Raw genomic sequence first — 23,415 nt, forward strand, 5'->3', positions numbered from 1 at the left:
AGAGAAAAGAAGGAGTGAAAGAACAAAAGATACAGACACAAAAAGGCTGGTATGATGAAGAGATAGAGAAGGCATAAATAACAGAGCAAACCTCTGTTTATATTGATCATCACTGAGCTGAGGAGAAGATTTACTGTGCATTTTAAAACCACTGTTACAGTCGTACTGGTATTAAATCTAAAGAGACACTTGGGCCAATGGCATGGAACATTGCTAAGTAGTGAAAGACGAAGGCTGATGTGGTTTTGGCTGTATCATAACTCAAAACGGTGTGATTACGCCTCAAGGGCGAAAGAAGGTGGAAGTGATATTTCATTTCTCGCTTCTCTGGTGCTAAAACATATTAACTTCCCCTCTGTCATATTTTATGACCCTAAGCGCTGTTGTTTCCCTGCTGCTCTAGGAAGTGTGTCCTTACTGTAAAAATAGGCAACATCTAGTACACTTCAGTTTTCTTCCGTTTCTCACAGTCTCACCTTCTCGTTAACACTCCAAAAACAAACAATTAGCTACCTGACAGGATAGATGCCTAACACTTTAGCACTTATTTTTAACATATTTTAATGTCTTGTCCATCCAGCCCCTTTCAAGATGTGAATAAAAATAAGTGGTACCTGAATGGAAAAGCCTGAAAAAAAATCTCAATATATCAAAAAGGATTTTTAACCACGGAGTTGGGCAAATGAACAAGATGCGACAAAGTGATAGACATGTCTGATGCAGTTTGATTTGACAGACAAATCAAAATCATCACTGCAACCCTGACCAGGATTACTGACAATGAATGAGTGAATGAATGAATGAATGAATGAATGAACATCTAAACATCTCTCTCTCTCTCTCTCTCTGCTGCTGCTGCTGATTTCTAGCACTCTGCAGTTTGAGTATTGTAGTCTTTTATTCCTAATCACTTTTACACCATCTTCAGGATTTCTACATGACTTAAGGAAAAAAAATTTTAAATTGCAAAACATTTGAAAGTTCAGTTCTTACCATATTCCCAGCTTATAAACAAACACAGCTAAAAGGAGTTAGTAAGTTATACTGTATACACTGACTGGCAGCTCAAGTTAGCATGAGAATGAAAACCGCTACCGTTTTTTATTAGCCGTTCAAAAACCAAAAATGTATAACAGTACCTTCCTGGCATTGTATCATATAACAATAGTACAACATTGGTATAAATACGCAGGTGATTTTCTATACTCACGGGCACTGATTGGTCGAGTGTTTTGGACTATTTCTCGAAAATCACCTCAAGTGACTCAGCAAAATGGCGGCCAATCGCTTTGTCACCATGAGGAAGACGTACAAATGATGAAAGAAAATACTGTTCCTAAAAGCACTAAAAAAAGCTACAAAGTTTGGTCTAAAACTATTCAAAGGGAAGGTGGAATTTGGATTTCTTTTATCCATTTCAAAACAATGTATTTGATGTGACTCTGCGTAAATAAGTGACACAAGCCTGTGTCACGCCATTATTATATCTGCATGCTGCTTTTGAAGTTTGAAATAAATGATTTTTAATATTTTTTTTTTAAATACTCACCTGTGTATTTATACTAAATAAGTTATCAACCTCAGGCTTAGTGAATATCGGTGAATAATAACCTCAACTTCGTCTCGGATATTATTCATTGATATTCACTTTACAGTGAATACACTTCGGTGAATAATTGTCAAATATTGCTTTAAAATATATGTCTTAAAATTCATTTGTAAACATATGAACATGTTTTCAGCTTGGACATGACTTTTCTTCCATGAAGATGATAGACACATGCTGTTTTTGTCGTTATAGCCCTGTTAATCAAAAATAAAAAAAAGACACCGAGTGTAAAAGCATTTCTAGCATGAACATAGACATGTCAGTTAAATATGAAGAGACAGACAGTTATAATAATCCTAGATTCCTATTTAATACTGTAGCAAAATTAACCAGGAATAAGTCCACTATAGACACATGCATACCTGTAGTATGTAGTAGCAACGATTTCACGAATTTTTTTAATGACAAAATTGAGAATATCCGACAAAAAATTCAAACTACTAATTTAAGGTCAGACAATGTAAGTGACCCTGCAGTTAACAATATAACTGTATCAGTTCGTCAGTTAAAATGTTTTAGTCCCCTAAAAGAAACTGAATTACTTTCATTAATCTCGGCATCAAAAGCCTCAACTTGCGTACTAGATCCCTTACCTATTCAAACAGATAATACCTGAAGTAATTGAACCGCTTCTAAAAATAATAAATTCTTCTCTTACGATTGGCTATGTACCCAAATCCTTTAAACTAGCAGTTATGAAACCCCTGATTAAAAAACCTGACCTTGATCCCGGTCAGCTGTCCAATTATTGGCCAATATCAAACCTCCCCTTTATCTCCAAGATCCTTGAAAAAGCTGTGGCACAGCAGTTATGCTCATGTTTACATAGGAATAACATCCATGAAATGTATCAGTCAGGATTTAGACTGAATCATAGCACAGAGACAGCTTTGGTTAAAGTAGTAAACGACCTACTGTTGGCGTCTGATCAGGGCTGTGTCTCGCTGCTTGTGTTGCTTTTGACCTTAGTGCAGCATTTGATGCCATTGATCATTCCATTCTTCTGGATAAACTAGAAAATGTTGTGGGAGTTAAGGGAACGGCCCTCTCCTGGCTCAGCTCTTATTTAACTGATCGCTATCAGTATGTTGATATAAATGGTGATATTTCTAGACGTACTGAGGTAAAGTTTGGTGTTCCACAAGGTTCTGTCTTGGGTCCACTGCTTTTTTCTTTATATATGTTACCTCTGGGTGATATAATTCGTAAACATTGTATTAGTTTCCACTGTTATGCTGATGACACACAATTGTATGTTTCTGCAAAACCTGATGAGAGACACCAGCTTAAGAGAATTGAGGAATGTGTAAAGGACATTAGACACTGGATGCTTATTAATTTCCTTCTGCTTAACTCTGACAAGACTGAAGTACTTGTATTAGGACCATATGCAGCTAGAAGTAAGACTACGTTCAGACTGCACCCTGAAACGACCCATATCCGATTTTTTTGCCCATATGCGACCTGTATCCGATTTGTTATTGACAATCTGAACGACACAGATCTGATTTTTTTCACATGCGACCCAGGCCGCTTGGATATGTGGTCCTAATTCCGATGCACATCCGTTATTTTCACATGCGACTGCAGTCTGACCGGACAGGTCGCATTCATGCGACCTACACGTCATCAACAAGAGACAAACGTCACTATTCTGCGTTCGCTAATCCCGCCTCTTTGGTGGAAACTTGAAGAGTGCGCTTTTTTTTTGTTTACGTATTACGTAGATGTGCTTATTACGTGTCAATTTGCGCATGCGGGACACTTTTGGGTCATTTTCTGTTCATATTGGAGATCGCATACAAGTCTCATAATTGGTAATGTGAACGGCCTAACAAAAAAAATCGGATTTCACAACAAATCGGATATGGGTCATTTCAGGTTGCAGTCTGAACGTAGTGTTAGTTTTCTGATTATACAGTAATTCTGGATGGCCTTTCTGTTTTTTCATGTGCAGCAGTAAAAGACCTCGGAGTGACCCCAGTCTTTCATTTGAAACTCACATTAATAACATTACCCAGATAGCTTTCTTTCATCTCAGAAATATTGCTAAGATAAGAAATTTAATGTCACTACATGACGCGGAAAAACTAGTTCATGCTTTCGTTACCTCCAAGTTGGATTATTGTAATGCCTTACTGTCTGGATGCTCCAATAAGTGCATAAACAAGCTCCAGTTAGTTCAAAATGCAGCAGCAAGAGTTCTTACTAGAACTAGAAAATATGACCACATCACCCCCGTCTTATCCACACTGCATTGGCTCCCAATCAAATTTCGTATTGATTATAAAAGTATTATTATTGACCTTTAAAGCACTAAATGGTCTCGCACCACAGTACCTGAGTGAACTTCTGCTCCTCTATGACCCGCCACGCCTACTTAGATCAAAAGGTGCAGGCTATCTGCTGGTACCTCGTATAGTGAAGGCTACATCAGGGGGCAGAGCCTTTTCTTACAAAGCCCCACAGTTATGGAACAGCCTTCCAAGTAGTGTCCGGGAATCAGACACAGTCTCAGTGTTTAAGTCTAGGCTGAAAACATATCCGTTTAGTCAAGCCTTTTGTTAATGGTGTTTATGAGGTAAAGGTGTAGATCTAGAGGGTCCTCAGACATAGTGTGTTTTGGTAAACTGGGATGTATGGATGCTGTCAGTCCCCACTCGCTTGCTCACTCGAGTTTGTTGACTGTGTGGTGGCTGGCTGCTTTATGTCCTGGGGCTCCCTCATGCCTGCGTTACCTTCTGGCTCTCCCCTTTTAGTTATGCTGTCATAGTTAGTTGCCGGAGTCCCTGCTTGTACTCGGTGCAATATGTATACTGTTCCTACTTATTCAGGTGACATTGGGCATGCCTAACAACCTGTGTTTTCTCTCTCTTCTCTCCCCCCCCAAATCTGTGCCTCTGAGCTACATGTCAGTCCTGGGATCAAGATGCTGACCTCTTCTGCTCCTCGGACCTGCCTGATCCATCCTGGTGCCCTGTGTCTGGTTGGAGTCTTATCGCATCGCTCCTGTGGAGGCCAGCCCCATGTGGATAGTTGGGGGTCATGCCTGGAGGATGCTCTGGACTCTTGCAGTGGTGCTTTTGTGGCTGGGGACTGCAGTTGACTTGCTGACTTTGGGACTGCGGTTGTCGTGAACGGTTTTGCGCTCGGGTTTCCGTCGGTGGGGGGTTTATAGCATGCTGACTCTGATAGGACTGTTAATGTTATAGTCATGTTGTCTGTTGTTGCCCGGATGGGGATGGGTTCCCTTTTGAGTCTGGTTCCTCTCAAGGTTTCTTCCTCGTGTCGTCTGATGGAGTTTTTCCTTGCCACCGTCGCCACAGGCATGCTCGTTGGGAATAGATTAGGGATAAAATTAGCTCATATTTTAAGTCGTTCAAATTCTGTAAAGCTGCTTTGCGACAATGTTTACTGTTAAAAACGCTATACAAATAAACTTGACTTGACAGTTAACTTGGTCACAGCAACCGTTCTGTCTGCCAAATTTCTCACTCTTTCACATTCTCTCTCCTTTGCTGAAAAGAATTATGCGAGTGCATTCTTTTAGAAGGACACATTTGAGTTCTCTCATGGCTCTGAAATGCTGCCTACTTGGGCACCCTCATAACATATTCTGAAGTGTGTGTCCGAACTAGATTTAAGCAATATCACACTCAAGGGAGTGCTATTCTACTGAATATCAGCACAGCTGCGATTCAGTCGTAGACATGAGTACTGTATCTAATCACAGCCGTACTGATATTCAGTACAACAGCATGACCTCGAGTGTGATATTGCTTTTATACAACAGTTCTATAAACAGCAAATGAATATGGAGTAAGTGCCATTCTGGACCCATTATGGCGAAATGTTCTGTTTATTTTTGCTCTGCCACAGTGGACACAGATCCCAAAGAAGCCACACTCATTTTAGCACATCAGCTAGCTAACTCATATTTTGTGTGTGTGTGTGTGTGTGTGTGTGTGTGTGTGTGTGTGTGAGAGAGAGAGCACGTGTTAGAGATATCAGATTAGAGGAATGAGATCAAACAGACGTTGACACACAGCTGCTCTCTGAAACACAGAAGAAAACTGGAAGGAAGTTGGAGTGAAACATTACTACACCATTATTGGTGTGATGGTGTGCCGTGAGACGCAATATAAAGACTTAAAGGGTCACTATTGTGCCATGACAGTATAAAAATGAAATAAAAAAGTATAAATAAGATTGATAATGATGGTCATGACCGCATGTTAATAATTGTCTTTATTTCATGGGGAGGAACAAAATGTCCCCAAAAGGATAGGAATATCTGACAGATTTGACTTTGTGGGGACATTTGGCTTCTCCCCACATGGAAAACGAAGGTTTTGTTTGTTTGTTTGTTTGTTTTTTTTAATACAAAAACTGAAGCTTTTATCTAAAAAAAACAACAACTAAGAGCTGAAATGTTTCCTTTTGGTTACTGAGGTTAAGGTTAGGCTAAGATTTAATGAGCTACAGTAATCATTACATCAATGGAAGGTCCTCACATGGATAGTAAAACACATTGCGCGTGTGTGTGTCTCTTGTAAGCACCTTCAATACACTCTCTGGGCGATATAAAAAAAAAAATGCCAGCATCAGCAATTCCTCCTCCACTGCTTGACCTTCTTGATGAGTGCTACCTTTAATCAATTTTTGTGTGTGTGTGTGTGTGTGTGTGTGTGTGTGTGTGTGTGTGTGTGACATATACGCACACACGTAGACAACCATCCTGAGAAGCTATTAGGAGGGTATGGGGGTGTTTAAATGGCGAGTTCAGGCATGATGAAGTTCTTTTGACGTCTTCAAAAGAGCATCAGCAGAACAAACACACACACACACTCTCAGTGGCTTATTCGCAAACTGCAGTACACACCACTGTACATACACACTGTTTAGTGTTAGTGCATCAGCTGTATTTTAATCACAGTTTCTGGTTGCTCAGTTAATGCAACCTGATCTGATGAGACAGTCTCTGATCTAAAAGCTACTACTGCTCAAAAATAATAACACAAATCAGTTACAATGAATCTGCTGCATTAAATCCCAAGCAACTCAACTCATCTCATTATCTCTAGCCGCTTTATCCTGTTCTACAGGCTCGCAGGCAAGCTGGAGCCTATCCCAGCTGACTACGGGCGAAAGGCGGGGTACACCCTGGACAAGTCGCCAGGTCATCACAGGGCTGACACATAGACACAGACAACCATTCACACTCACATTCACACCTACGGTCAATTTAGAGTCACCAGTTAACCTAACCGCGTGTCTTTGGACTGTGGGGGAAACCGGAGCACCCGGAGGAAACCCACGCAGACACGGGAAGAACATGCAAACTCCGCACAGAAAGGCCCTCGCTGGCCACGGGGCTCGAACCTGGACCTTCTTGCTGTGAGGCGACAGCGCTAACCACCGTGCCACCTAAATCCCAAGCATATTTAACTTTTTGGGAGCATATTTATTGATTTATTTTACTTATAACTGTGTTTATTTTAGTAGAAAAGTAAAAGCCTAACACAACAAAGCAATTCTTATACAGCGTAAATAAAACTGTTTTAAAACTTATTTAAAATGATTTTGTTCCTACACTGTCTGAATAATTGTGAATTAATTTAATTTAAGAATTAAAAGTTTTAGCACCAACACTTAGCAAACAGCACTGGCTAGCTAGCTCTCGGTTACCACACACACAGTTTAACTCAATCTCTTGAGGAAATCCCAATATTAAGTAATTGGTCATGTTTTTGATTAGCAGTTTAAGTTAGCCAAATGTCTGGTGCTTGCATGCTAACATTCATAATTATTAGTATTAGCAAAACTTTATGATTAGATATGTTTAGCATTCACAATAAAGCTAACCATGCTAGCATAACATATTGTCGGTCCATCACCAATAAATAAATAAATGGTCACTTTACCACAAATGACCAACTCAAATATGTCACATGACACATTTGAATGTTCGTGTAGGGCTTTCAGGGCTCAGTTTTCACTCGGAGACTGCGTTTGAAAGAATGGTCACTGCCTTGTTGCCTTGCTGCCATAGCAGTCAGCTGTCTCACAAAGCAGGACTTCGACTGAAGGCATCTTCTAAGTAAGTTCGTTGTGAACAACCTTTTAGGATCGTGTTTACAGTAGCGTGTAATGTCAGCACACCAGGGACATTTTTGGTTCAGCGGTAAAAATACCATTAAAATAGGGTGACCAGATTTCCCTAGTCTGAAACCGGGACACTTTTGCGCGCAACCATGCTCGTGCTCGCACACCTTTTTTTTACATAAACGTGACACTCAGAGAGGTGCTCTTATTTTGTTGAAGCTCACATTTATCAACATCTCACATGAAATAAAACAAACAGGCATTTTGTTATCTAGTAGCATAGTGGTATACAGATCAGTTAAATTATGGTCAGACAACAGATTTTGTAATGGCTGAGAATAGGCCAGGCTATGTCTCATCTCATCTCATTATCTCTAGCCGCTTTATCCTTCTACAGGGTCGCAGGCAAGCTGGAGCCTATCCCAGCTGACTACGGGCGAAAGGCGGGGTACACCCTGGACAAGTCGCCAGGTCATCACAGGGCTGACACATAGACACAGACAACCATTCACACTCACATTCACACCTACGGTCAATTTAGAGTCACCAGTTAACCTAACCTGCATGTCTTTGGACTGTGGGGGAAACCGGAGCACCCGGAGGAAACCCACGCAGACACGGGGAGAACATTCAAACTCCACACAGAAAGGCCCTCGCTGGCCCCAGGGCTCGAACCCAGGACCTTCTTGCTGTGAGGCGACAGCGCTAACCACTACGCCACCGTGCCGCCCGCCAGGCTATGTCCATAGGCCAAATTTAAACTGATTTATTTCACCTGTTTGTGAGAACACCAAGAAGAATGCATATGCACATGTAGGCTATATCTCTAAAATTGTATGCACTATAGCATGAACTTAAAAAGTAGATATGTGACCTCAACATAGCCTAGGTCAGAATCAACCTTACTAACCATTCCCCACAACTGAATGAATAAAGCAAGATGATGTGTACAAAAGTGAACACTTTAATGGAAGGTGCAACAAGCTGTTCAATATGGCCAAACTGTCAGAATGGTATGTTAAACAGAAACAAAAAAGAGACAAGTGATTTGAGAGTATATACTACGGAAGCCGCGAGAGGCCCTTCATATAATACTTTTTTTATTCACCTTGTTATCCCGAGATAACGACATAATTAATTCGAGATCTCGAGAAAACAAAACCGTTATTCCGTGATCTCGAGAAAACAAAACAATTATTTCATGATCTCGAGTAAACAGCTGAGAAATGGTTCATTCAGGTACGGAAGCCGAGAGAGGCCCTTCATATAATCTTTTTTTATTCACCTTGTTATCCGTATTCAGGTGCGCCAAGAGACTTGTGATATGCTGACTTTGGGGCCATTTCTCATTCTGTATAGACGCAACTTTGGTCATTAGAATGTCTGGAATAATCGATCACCTAATAAGGCAATATTTTGATCAGGGGTTGACACAGGGAGAGATTGCATTAAGTCTTTTAATAAGGGATAATTTCAAAATTAGTCCGCGGCACCTCCGCAGAAGACTGGCCTGGCTTCGTCTCTACCGACGGAGATACAGTGATCCAGCTGAGATCATTGTTTTGTTTTCTCGAGATCTCGGAATAACGGTTTTGTTTTCTCGAGATCTCGAATTAGTTGTGTTGTTTTCTCGAGATCCTGAATTAATTATGTCGTTATCTCGGGATAACAAGGTGAATAAAAAAAAAAAAAAAGATTATATGAAGGGCCTCTCAGCACTAAAGGAGGAGAGGGGCGACAGCCCGAGGAAAGCCCCCACAGGAGCGCACAGCATTTGCAGCATAGGCTACCCAACTCAGTACAAGAACAAAGCACTTACAGTGTATGCAGCAGGCTTCGTGCGCATTGTTCTGCACCTCTCGGAGGAAGGGGTAGGTGCCCTGTAAATCTTTGGAAAAGGTACATTTTCTTTTCGGCATAATTGCTGCGGCATTACTGCTGCTAGCTGCTAGACAAAGAACATTCCCGCCAGTTAATGTTTATTTTATTGTTGCATGGCAACCCGTTCTGTTGTCTGGAATAATGTGGCTAAATAAACACCCATGCCACAGGGCCAGGGGACAGTAACCAGGAAAGTTTGCGATTCCTGTCCATTCATCAAAATAGTAAATGCAGACATTTCTCCGCTAATGATTCCCACGCTGCTCAGTCGCAAACGTCGCGAGTGGCGAAAACCGGGACATATCCGTGTCCCGACAGACTTTTGTCGGGACTCGGGACACACAACCCCAAATCGGGACTGTCCCGGTAAAACCGGGACGTCTGGTCACCCTACATTAAAACATCTAATGTTTTCATCTTTGTAATAAAAAGGGGGGACATCTCTGGTTTTCATGTACTTAATCATGCATTGCATAAAAAGTGGAATTTTCCTCACTGAGTGCACTGTCGGCCTATTCTATAACTGCTTCAGGTTACCATTAATTAAAGGCAATGTGAAAATCTCTGGTATGGGTATATAGCTTAGATTTATAGACTCTTAAATTGTAGGCTAGCTGAAATAGATGTTTTAGACCCATGAAAGGAAATATAAATTAATTACTATATATGCTACTAGTCTTCTTTCTCTTTCGTCCCTTCACTCTTTTTACTCCTTTAATTTCTCACTCTCTTCTCCTCCCTGTCCAGTCTTTAACAATAAATAGTACACCGTTAGATAAAATACTTGTTCCTTTTGCTTGCCTGAATTTTGTTTCTTCAAATTTATCTCAAAACATTGATTAGAATATAAATTTTTCAGGCACAGTGATTTTTTTTTTTTTTGGAATAAGCAAGGGATACATTTAATGAATTACACAGCTTTCAGGTAAGAACTTAATGAATATTCGAGGATGTGATGCCAGACATCATAGCCATCACTGACAAACGTTTCTAATATTATGGTGAATTGTTACATCACAAAAAATAGAATTTTAACCCACTGGCAGGAAAAACTACTGCTAAAACAGTACCATGAAGAACACCAAATGTAGCCTATACCATCTGAATATACCATTCCCCCCAGGATTTCATGGGCCTTTTTTGTGATTGTTGCGGGCTAAAATTTCTGATGTTGCCGGGGGGTTTCCAAAAAATTGCGATGAAAGTTGTGGGGTTTTTTAGGTTTTTGTTGCAATTACATTGCGGGAGGAAGTGAAAGTTGCGAGAAATTGTTGCGATTTTCTCTTTTTGTGATTAAAATTAGTGATATGTTAAATATTAAGTTATTACTGAAAAACTATTGATTAAAAAAAAAACAAAGACACTGAGAAATGGTCCTATAAACAACTTTACCAATATAAAAGATTATGAGGACTACAAAAATGCAGAAAAATAGGCTTTACTTATCCAAATGCACCTGTTGGTTCAAAAGTTAAAGTGCATTGAACCTCACAGCACAACATGAAGTTACCTTAAAATAAATGCCTCAGCTTTTATGTAAGAAAAAAAAACTATTAATACTAGTACTATGTGCAGGCAGTCTCTCCTGAAGACTAAATTAAACAATAATTATAAACTAATAAAATAAATGGCTCAGGCTTCATAGAAGAAAAAAAACAATTTGAACAGAATCTTACAGTATGATGCTGAAGCTGCCTAAACAATGGAAAATAAAATACCATTTTAGCAAAAATGTTGGCATCCATTAATTTCTTGTATTAAGTAAAAAAATAATGTAAAATGCACATAGTCCTTCACTGTAAACATAACAGAGTTTAAACCTACATAAACACTGACTCGCACATGCAGTGTTGCCAGATACTGCTGACGTTTTCCAGCCCAAAATATGTTCAAAACCCGCCAAAAAGCACTTAAAACTGCCCAATCTGGCAACACTGCGCACATGCTGCTTCTCTTGAACGTATACACGGAAGTAAGGCGGAAGGTAGTTTGTCGACGTCACCTCAAGACGACGCCAACGATTGGTCAAATTTGCAGGAAAGTTGCGGTGATTGGATATAATTGCAACACCACCCTGAATTCACGGGGATTGGTTGAATTTGCGTTGAAGTTGCAAATCGCAACATCGCGAAATCCTGGAGGGTCTGATATACATCCCACTGACGGAATTGATCTATATTCTAAAAAATGTAAGATTGCAATCATCAGATCCTTATAACCTCCCTGGTATCCTTTTTAAATCCATTGAGGATACAAAGGATTCTTGATCTCTCACAGCCTAAATTGTAGCCATAGTTGAATTGACGACCTAGCCAAAATGAGTAGCCTTAATCAAAATGTGTAGTCCGCTACACACAAGGCCGGATTAACTATATGGGCCTGCAGCACAGTGCCCAGGGGCACTAACCACTCACAGCCAGTGGGGGGGCACCACATGACAGAAACTTTAAAAATATTTTTCGTGAATGTTTGTACACTTAAAATGGTTACACTTGACATTGTTAAATAGTCATATATAATTCATTATGAACACTAATTTCATAAGAACAACAACAATAATCATAATTCTGAGCAAGAGTGGCCTATGTGACCATTAACCCCCCTTTCCTCAACCTGTCAGTTGAGCCAGTCCACCTACGATGAAATGTATCAATTTTTTAAAAACCGCGGTAGAAATGAAAAATGGACAGACATCAATTGAGTGGTTGTGCGAAGAGAAAATTAAAAAAAGAGAAAGACTCCAGGCGTGTAGCTGCAATTAAAAATGTTCCAGTGTTAGATCATTTTTTTATAAAAACATCGACAACTGCTGTCACTACCAGCGCTGAAGCTGAAGCTAGTGAAATCAGCGATGCTAGTGAGGGAGATGGCCCTGCTAGCACTAGCCAGGGAGATGCTACAACCACAGCCAGTGTTAGCCGAGGGGTCGGCAACGATGAGGATCCCCTTGAGGAAGATGGGAGCGAGGGAGACCCCGGGGAGGAGGATATGTGCGAAGCCACTTTAAGCCAGGTAGAGATCAGTTCACACCATGATGACGAGAAGGAAGACGAGGGTGTTATGGATGTCAACCCAGCGCAGCCGACGCCAGTAGAACACTTCTCTATTTCAACTGATCCTGCGCTATGGGGAGATCTAACGGAGTTGAAAAAAGAACTGGCTATTGCTAATGGTCCCGCCACCTACCGCAACCGGGCGGCTAAATATGCAGCATCCGCACGGCACGATGGTAAGAAAACCAGATTTCTTACAAATCTCTTTCAATGCCAGCTGCCGAACAAACAGTCAGTGTCCAGAGATTGGCTAATCTACTCCCCTTCAACTGGCATGGTTTATTGCTTCGCGTGCAAATGCCTGGCTGACTGTGCAGGAGGTTACTGAACGCGTGCGCGCAGGGTGGTGGTGGGGGGGGGGGGGGGGGGGGGGGCACTTGAGGTATAGTGCCCAGGGGCACCACATTGGCTTAATACGGCACTGGCTACATAAATTACTGACACTTTGGTAAAGCCTACAGCTTTACATAGCCAGCTACTCTGTGGGATAACACCAATTTGCATGCAAGTTAGCTTATGCTGTTGAACTGTTACAATTTTACCTCACCTGGATTTCTGTTACAGCAACGTTATATCTCACAACAACTTCAGCTGACTGACAGGTGCTGCACTGAGCTTTCTCCTGCTAGCATTGGCCGCAGTAGGCTACGGTTTGTTAGGTCAACCGCTACATCTCAGTACAGTGTGACAAGCAATGTTATGCCATATACAACATCGCAAAATGTAGCTTACACATTTAAAGGCTAAATAACATAGATGACGAACAAGGTCACTTAGGCTTACAAGAAAAGACTATGGCTCATCTCTCCAGGAGCAGATGAAGTAATCTGTCAAAGCTGAATGAATGACTTTAGTTTACACAAAGATTCTAGCGCTCCACAAAAAAGTTGCTCCTCAGCTCCACCAATCAAAATACTGGAAAGGCTATCGCCAGAGGTGTTCAAGAACACCTCTGCTATCGGCCTGAGCCCATCTTAAAGTGATCCACAAAACGATACATGAGGAATCTGCTGAAATCTGGTAGATGTCTTTTTTTTTCTTCTTGGGTCTATTGGTCATGGTTAAAAACAGGGACAGTCCCTGTTTTTGGTGGCCTGTCCCTGGAAAACGGGGATGTCTGGTCACCCTAAACTAACAAGCTAACGTTAGCTAATTGGCTGACGGATGCCTGACAAATCGCATCAAGCAAATTTATTTAGTTACAGTCATGAGGTTATAAACATTATACTATCTTATATCTTGGTAACTTGTATAAAAATCTAAGTGAAAAAAGCCTGAAAAACATACATTTTTATAAATATTCACTTTCCTGTGAAGTTCACTCTGATATCTTTTTTTATTTTTCCATTGATTGAGGGAGCTGCTGCACAGATTTATGGGTAGACAGCATCGAAAAAAGAATCAGTTCAATCGGTCTTTTTTTAACAGTCTTTGATACCTGTCTGTCAAGTGAGATAGTGTCTTCCCCGATTTGAATGCAGGCAGAATTAATCAATCAATCAATCTTTACCTCAGAAAAATGGCAAAGCAGCTCCATTCTGAGAAGAAAACTAGTTCTGGGTAATATGACACTATGACAATATGATATATCCATTTTCATAGATATATAATACATACATCACAGCCAGGCTTTTAGATAGAGGGGCGTCTGGGCGTCTTTTCGACGCCCTGTACTGAAAAAAACAAGAAATTGGACGCCCTACTTTTTAGTACGACGCCCTAAATCAAATCAAATCAAGTTTATTTGTACAGCGCTTTTAACAATAAACATTGTCGCAAAGCAGCTTTACAGAATTTGAACGACTTAAAACATGAGCTAATTTTATCCCTAATCTATCCCCAATGAGCAAGCCTGTGGCGACGGTGGCAAGGAAAAACTCCCTCAGACGACATGAGGAAGAAACCTCGAGAGGAACCAGACTCAAAAGGGAACCCATCCTCATTTGGGCAACAACAGACAGCCTGACTATAATATTAACAGTTTTAACAGGTATAACCCTCAACTGTCCTCATGGGGCCGTCCTTCACAGGAGTGGGGCGATAAAACTCCGACCAGACACAGGGCACCAGGATGGATCAAGCAGGTCCGAGGGGCAGAAGAGGCCAGCATCTCAATCCCAGGATAAACATGTAACTCAGAGGGACAGATGGGGGGGGGGGGGGGGGGAGAGAGAGAGAGAGACGCCCTAATATTTCCGCCCGTGTTATGTCCGGTAACTTAGCTGAATATGTTAAAAAATCGCCGAGTCTGAGCTTTCCGAGGATCTACAAGCTTTGTTGACACCGCCATTTTGGAAATTTCAGAAGTCTCGCTTTGACAGCTGTCTTTCCCGAAGACGCCCAGGGTTACCATAGCAACAGCACGAGCCCAGAGTACAAAATATAGGCACCCGCCGCAGAGCTACAGAAACACGCGTTTCTATGGCTGCACTAATTTCAAAGTTGTGAGAGCCCTCGTTATAAATAAATGGGTTATTAAATAAATTTGGTGTACAAAGCACTTGTAATATGCGTTCCCAGAGCAGAGGGGGAAAAGATGTATGCCTAGGAGACACTGGCATAAATATCCAGACAATATAGCCGTAGACTATATTGCCGCAGCTAAATGTGGAATGTAGTCTATAGAAAACCGGCCTTACCTGACATGTTATTTATCCCGAATAAATCCTTTTAACAGTAAATAACACATTTTCATGCAGATTTTCCCAACATTACAGGCTACGTAGTGGAGAGTGTGGTAGTCGAGCCGGCGGGTAGTATTTCTAGTAGGCTATACTAAATAGTAGGTTATACTAAATCTTTGGACGCTAGCGGCTTTGAAAGCAAAACTGGTCAGCCGGGGTTGGTTGTCACACTGTGTTCGGGGTTGGTTGTCACATGTAATGCAATTGCAATAGGTGTACTACTGACTGAGACAAACACAGCTACAACAAGCTTTATTTATGTAGTATTCTGCGATCAGAAAGCTTTATAGCTAATTTGTCATGCTTAATATGCAACTCCAGCTCAAAAAATCCCAGAAATATACCCATTTTAATAATAATATTCATTAAAAATATACGCAGTTTGCAGTGTATTTTGTTTTGGTGTTCCCAAAGTTGATATTGTATTACCAATCTGTTGTACCCCCGGAACCCCCTAAAACACTCGTGCCAGCGGCGCTCAACGCGCCGCTACACCTCGCCACATACAGTGACACCTGCAAAAAAGTTAGACTCCCTAAAAAAAAATCCTGCCTAAAAGCCTGATCACAGCACACGTTTCCAGTGATGGCTGATTGTGATATTCAAATCTAATGAGCATGTCCCTCTGTGTAATCACCCAACACGAGTGTCACTGATGGACTGCATGAATCTACAGTCTGGGCTGGGGGGGGGGGGGGGGGGGATCAGCCCCACTTCTCGCTTCTTTATACCATTCTGTGTCTGTGTGTGCATTTTTAATGCCCAAACATGGTGCTGTTGCACTTAACTCCACAAAATAATCAGATATGGATGCCACAACTTAAACTTTTTAAAGACAGGGTGCTTAGCCGTGCAAGCACACATGTACCAGCCTGCCGTGCACTTTCCTGAAACTGTTACAATACTGAGAGAATCCATGTGTGCTATGTGTTAAAATAAAATATGAAATTGTGTGTTTTCTCTGTCTTTCTGTTAGCTCTTTGGGAATCCAGTTGTTAGTACATGTTGTCAAAACCATACTTTACATCCACAATAACAGCATTTACAGCTGAATACAAATCAGTATCAAACAGAAGCTACACGTCTGTGGTCAGTGTAAGGACTGTTTATTTTACTTATGAGGAGAATATGGTTTGAGAGCTGTGATACGATTCTGTATTTCCTTTTAAAACAGGAAGTGGTGTTGAAGTGCTTGATTGATTTACACAACGGCCAATAGTGTTCAAGATTCGTCACACCCGTGGAACCTCTAAACAAACCTGGCAGTATCTCAGGGAGCTAGTTAAAGAAGAGTTTAATGAGTCTTTTTTTTTTTTAATAGCCATGGAGGATTTCACACCTCCACCTTCACCAGGACAATATCCTAGATGACAAACGCTGTGTGTTTATGCCATACATGTTGGAGCTGAGGCTGCGCGTCAATGGTGCTGATGGTGATGGAGAGCCACAGGGTTGTCAACGGAAGACACCTGTCGCCTCTGGGTGGTAGATAAGATGATAATACGGACTCTTACTTGGCTTTCAGTGTCACGACGATGTCCTTGATGTTGCAGAAGTTACGTCTTGAACAAATTCACAAACAGCAAAGCTGTAATCATCAAAAACCCTGTAACTGACAACTTTCACATTACCCATAATGCTCTGCGCCTTGGGGGATAACCAAAATTTAAACAAACTAAAACATGGCGTTGCACACTGACAGTAATCTTTCAAATTTAAATTTCCCGAAACCCTTCAAAGAAGTGTCAAAACTAACTAAACCAAAGCTTAAAGAAATCTGCAAAGCCTTTTCTGTGGACTTCGAGAAATCAATTGGTAAAAAAGCGTTTGTAAACATCATATTGAATGCTTTGAACATCTCTACTTCGGGTGACAGTCAGCAGCCTTCTTCGTCTATCAACATGAGTGTTTCAACAATTACTTACCTGCAGAAGTTAAAAGATTGGCAGAAGAGCTTCCAAAGGTTGACACTGATCATAGAAGAATCTACAGTGAAATCATTTTTGCGGGGTGCTGGTTGCGACGAGAAAGCCGTAAGAAAATACAAAACGCTTCATGCATGGGAACACAAGCAAGGAATTCACTCAGTCAAGTAAGTACTGTAAACACAGCAGAACTGTCAAATTTCTTTTTTAAGTTTAAAGGAGATACGCAGAGCCTTTATTTTTAAATAAATTTCTGAGTGGATAGTATCTCCATCCTTGACTCTTGTATGCATAAATGGGAATAAAAAAATATGGTTGAGAGTTAAAATCAACCGTAAACTTGGCATTCAAGCTGCCCCGCTGACCCAGCCAGCCCTGAGTGTGTGACGTCACAGTGGTAACCAGTTTTAAGGCTGAGGCCTTTTACAGCTATAGACCAAAGTCATATAAATAAAAATTTATGGTGAAAGTAAGAAATAGTGTTACCGACTTGCTCAACTAGATCTAAATGTAGGTAAACAACGTGGGGTTTTTTTTAATTCAAATGAGAGTTGGAGCTTACCAGTCTATGTTCTTGCTTCTTGAAGGCCACGCTTGTAGCAAATTGTTTTGAAACAATCTGACTTTCATTTGTTCGTTCAGTTCTCCATTCATTCACTTCTTCCACGTAAGGGCAAGATGGCAGCAATATCCAGTTTAGAAATAAGGGCTGCTCCACTCATTCACTTTTCTTCATACTGTGTATTCCACCATTACTGCAGGGCTCAGGCAATTACTAAAACCCGGGACAGAACGGGATGTCACCGGTTTTAGCAACAACTGCGGGGAGGTCACTGCCCGAGCGATATGTCCCGTCCTGGGTTTTAGCAACAACCCTCGGCTCATGCTCCAGGAGGACTGGTGCAACTGAACTCACTTTCCTTTTAAAAAAATAAATAAATACTTTCCTTTTCTTGTAGTTTTCTTTTTCTTTAATTGTTGGTACTGCACCCTCTTTCAATATGGGCTTATAGCCAACGCTCCTCAACAGATCAGAGGTCTTGTACGAGTCTTCAGTAAAACGTGCAGAGCAGAGGAGAGATCACTTCATAGTCGCCTAATGTGCCCATGAACTTCTCGCAAAACGGGTCCAAATCTTTGTAGTTTGAACATTCTTGGGCCATGAATGCAACGTAAATCCAGCTTCTGTCATGTTGCTGTACTGGCCAGCAACACATCTATGTGGCATGGTGATAAATTAGCTCAAAATGGAGGATGGGAATTGCAGTCAGCTCTGTGTTTTAGTATAGTGGAAGTGGCGATGAGACCGATAGACTTCCTGTTGTGATGTTATGGACGTCAAGGTCATTCACTCAGACCGCTACCTATATAAGTCACTTTAATCGTAAAAATTACTATATTAGATTTACTGTTAACGCTTAAAACCATTCCTGTGCCATTCTTGAGGTCTCAAGGCCTCAAACGAAACGAAAGTGAGGCCATGGCTCTGCGTATATGCTTTCAGTTGATTTTGACTTCTTTCACTCTGGTTTTCCTAGAGCTCATATGCTACCAGATTACGACAATCTTTGGGCTATTAAAGGAGGCTGTTAGGACTACAGGGTCAAACACTACATTCGATCTGCCTACGTAAACACTAAAAGGGGAAGCACATGTAAGCTTACTTAAAGGAGTACGCCACCCCCAAGTGAAATTGAGTCAGTCCCTAGAGTTGGATGAGTGAGCCAAAGCGTTTTGTAGCCGACCCAGCCACTGTCCTGATCTGGAAACGTCCCGGTTAGCTTTAGCTTAGTGTAGTCGCTGTAATCCGGCGTGTCCAGCTAGCATTGTCATTGCAAAAGTGAATCAAATAACTCAAGATTTTTTATAATTATTTCTCATGACCTGTACATTCACATCGAGTACACATCAATGCAAATTAACACGAAGGGATTTACTAGACCAATTTATATATGGAACTATTTTCGGCCACAGCACAGTCAAAGCACCGCTGCAGGCGCAAAGACACCACGCAGCACCACAACTTCCGTCAATACACCAGTGTTACCAGGGAAACCAGGGTTTTCAGGTGCTGCGTGGTGTCTTTGCGCCTGCAGCGGTGCTTTGCCTGTGCTGTGGCCGAAAATAGTTCCAGATATAAATTGGTCTAGTAAATCCCTTCGTGTTAATTTGCATTGATATGTGTACTCGATGTGAATGTACAGGTCATGAGAAATAATTATAAAAAATCTTGAGTTATTTGATTCACTTTAGCAACGACAATGCTATCTGGACACGCCGGATTACAGCGACTACGCTAAGCTAAAGCTAACCGGGACGTTTCCAGATCAGGACAATGGCTGGGTCGGCTACAAAACGCTTTGGCTCACTCATCCAACTCTAGGGACTGCAGGGACTGACTCAATTTCACTTGGGGGTGGCGTATTCCTTTAAGCCAATATCTCACTGGGTTGTGACAGCTTGCGACAAATTGCGAACATCATTCACAAGAGTGTTTCAAAAGTGTCTTGAAACATTCGTGGGACTTCTCAATTTCCTCGCATGAGTTGCAAAGTGTCGCTCCTTTGTCGCTGAAATTTTGAACATGTTGAAAAAATTTGTGCGACAAAATTTCTCTCAAAATAGCCGCAAATGCATTGCTGGTGTCGCAAAGCCATCACGAACCCTTCTCAAGTCAGTTTCCGTGAGACAGGAAGTGCGAGGGTATCTCACTGGGCTGCGACTAGTTGGAGACACAACAATTGCAATATCAATTCAGTGTGATTCCAAGTGAAAATTGACGCTAATTCGCACATTTTATCGCAATTGTTGTGTCTCCAACTAGTCGCAGGCTGTCGCAGCCCAGTGAGATACTACCCTTACACTGCATCGTTTGCATTTTGTTTTGGGAGTTGATCCTTCAATAAAGTTGTCCTTTTCAGTTCTTTGACTTGCCCTTGTTTTTCAGTTTTTGCACTTTTTATGACTAAACACAAAGACAGAGGGGCTGTAGGCTTCGTGACTTGGATCATCAGACTTTATTCCACCACTGAGTGTGCATAACTCAGTCGTGTGTTGTCTGTCAGTGTAAAATTTTGATGGCAAATCAAAAGCTTTTCAATGCTTAGCCTCTTTAGGTATTCTATAAAACTTTAAATCAGGAAAATTTGTTTTCCCCCCCATGTGAATCTGAATAAATGACTTAAGTTATCTGACTTAGTAAACAAATATACCACCTGGTTACCCCCCAAGGCGCAAAGCATCATGGGTATATGAATGCTTCAGTTTCCCCGTCATGTAAACGCTCAGAGTTTCTAGGAGATGTGTATATGGTATGTCCGCTCATTGCAGGCTGGACCAAGTCAAGTCAAGTTTATTTGTATAGCATGTTTAACAATAGACATTGTGGCAAAGCAGCTTTACAGAAAATTAAAGACTTTAAACATGAGCTAATTTTATCCCTAATTTATCCCCAATGAGCAAGCCTGTGGCGACGGTGGCAAGGAAAAACTCCGTCAGACGACACAAGGAAGAATCCTTGAGAGGAACCAGACTCAAAAGGGAACCCATCCTCATTTGGGTGATAACAGATAGCATGATTATAAATAACTTGCTTCTATAACTGTGTCCTATATAGTCAAAGTATAACTGTGAAATCAGGAAAATCATTATAGTTTTAACATGAAGTCTGCTTTGTTGAAGTTATAAACTGTTCATTAATGGAAACCTGAGTGCAAAACTGTTCATGACAACTGCAGTCCTAAAGTCAGCAAGTCAACTGTAGCCCTCAGAAATAAATGTATTAGTGTAAGACCACTGCATCATTTAGCATAATTTAGCTACCGACAGCCACAAGGATCTTCTAGAGTTGCACCATTTCAAAGCGTTCATTCATCATAAAACATCTTATCGTCAGTTCAGTGTGAGCACACACCCTTTTCATTAAACAGGCCACTTAAACCACAGTAATAAAATGTGAGCACAGTACACAACCCTTTGGGCATCATGCTCCAGGTAGTAAGGTATAAGAAGTTATATGTGACCTCCGGTTGCCATGGAGACACCCCAGTCCATCACAATCAGTGCTGATTAGTATATAAAAACAGTGCACCCCCATTAGGTTTCCATGGCTGTATTAATACATAAAAATAGTACAGCACCATTTAGTTACCATGATTAGGTCACATACTAATTCCGTACTAAGTAGGTATTTGATATACAGTAACACCTTCACGTTACCATGGTTACACAATAAATCAGCATCCTACCCCTATTAGTAGCATGTGAAAATAGTACAGCATCACATTTGATTCCCATGACTACATTCCAAACTGCATACTTCCATACTACAGAGGTATTGAGAAAACAAATACTTTAACACCTTTATGTCACCATGGTCAGCATACTACCTTTATGAACAGTATGTAGTATTCAGATACCATGACTACATCCCATACTTCTGTACCAAGTCGGTATTTGAAATACTTTACCGCCTTCAGATCACCATGGTTACATACTAAATCAGCATACTACTCCTATTAATATAGTACGTCGCTATTTGGTTACCATGACTACGTCCCAACGCGCATACTTTGTTCTATGTATTAGTAATAGGTTTACGTCACCATGACTACCACACTATTTAGTAGGGGTAGTATGCGAGTGGGGAAGTGGCTATACGCTCGGCTCAGTGACATAACGTCAGTATTCCTCAACTTCTGAGTCGCGCTCATTACACGCTCAATAAACCGGTTCATTGGCAGTCCGGCGCGGATCTCCGGTAAACCGTCGTAATGCACAAACCTTGACTGGAGAGCTGCGCGTGGCGCTGGGCGAGTCCCGGACCACGGTACCGGGGGGCGACGCGGTACCTAACGGCCGCACGGGCACGCGGTGCTTCAGGCCGTCCAGGAGGCGCACGAGCAGGATGTTGGCCGGTAAATCGTCGACGCCGCAGTCGACGAGCACGCGACACTCGGGGCAGCGCAGTTCGCGGCGCGAGCTGACGATGCTCTCGAGGCAGCGGCGGCAGAACGTGTGCTGGCACGGCAACACCTTGGCGCTCGCGTCCAGCCGCTCCAGGCACACCGAGCACTCCAGTAAATCCAACAGCGACGATTCGTCCATCTTCAGTTCAGTCACGGCGTGTGCAGCATTAACACGTAATCCCGTTCACCGAACACAGCGCGAGAACACATACCGACGCTCCTCCGTGACGCGCGAGCTCTCCTCCTCTCGCGCAGCTGGTCGAGAAGCGCTGTGGGCTTTTTTCATATTCTTTTTCTTTTTTCTTTTCTTCTTTTTTTTCATTCAACTCCAGCGCTTCTCCTGAAGTAGCCCCGCCCCCTAGCGGAGCTCGCTGCTCCGTGATTGGTCAGTGGTCGCTATGGTCACACACGAAATGTCAAAGTGAGGTAACTGAAAGAAAAGAAAACGAGTCTGTGATTGCTTCAAGTGTGAGCGAGTTTCACACAGAGGAAAAAAGTTTTTTATGGACTAAAGTTCTGTGTCACCCTGAGTTATTTATAAAACATACAGTATAACTAGTCTACTAACTATCAATTATTTAAGTTCATTAAAGGAATACTCCGGAGTGTGCTTTCTAGGTCTATTTTCGCATTATTGGTGTAGGTTTTATTCCTTTGTAAGGATAAATAATTGTAAGTATTTATTCTTGACCAAGAAGGCAGTAATTTATTTTGTGACAAAATTGTAAGGATTTATTCTGTTCAGTTAAAATGACCTTCTGTCTCAGCTAGACATTGTTTAAAAATTCCATTCTGTCTGAACATTGCTATCATATCATCAGAACATTCTGCTTATTTTGATATGAAATGTGTATTATCAGGGGCGCCGCCAGAAATTTTGGGCCCCATGAAAGATTAGAATTTTGGGCGCCCCAACTTTGCCCACCCTTGTCACAATTGCACTATTGTCATTATTTGACTTTTGATAGCCCATGGACCTTGAGTTTGTGACTTGGTTATTACATTTTATGTATTAACCTACCAGGGACTAGATGAAAACTGGTCAATGACTAATTCTTGTGCATTTACAATCACAAATGAAAATTCAAGATTTTGCCACATGCCTTCTTGTGCTAGGACAATTGGTAGTGAAATGTGTGATGTGACTGCTAATAAATCATAGGAAAAGTTTTCTACCCAGCATCAAAATAC

At 41.4% G+C, this 23,415-nt stretch overlaps 1 protein-coding gene across 1 annotated transcript in view; it reads right to left on the reverse strand.

Annotated features, from left to right (window-relative positions):
* Positions 1-22,363, reverse strand: part of LOC132891471 (E3 ubiquitin-protein ligase SH3RF3-like) — a 378,551-nt gene extending 356,188 nt beyond the window's left edge. Inside the window, exon 1 of the mRNA XM_060929049.1 lies at positions 22,040-22,363. Coding sequence (XP_060785032.1) covers positions 22,040-22,363 — 324 coding nt within the window. The remainder of the gene's footprint in view (positions 1-22,039) is intronic.
* Positions 22,364-23,415: the final 1,052 nt, after the last annotated feature.

This window comes from Neoarius graeffei, chromosome 9, assembly GCF_027579695.1.
Source record: "Neoarius graeffei isolate fNeoGra1 chromosome 9, fNeoGra1.pri, whole genome shotgun sequence".
In the NCBI taxonomy this organism is placed as follows: domain Eukaryota; kingdom Metazoa; phylum Chordata; class Actinopteri; order Siluriformes; family Ariidae; genus Neoarius; species Neoarius graeffei.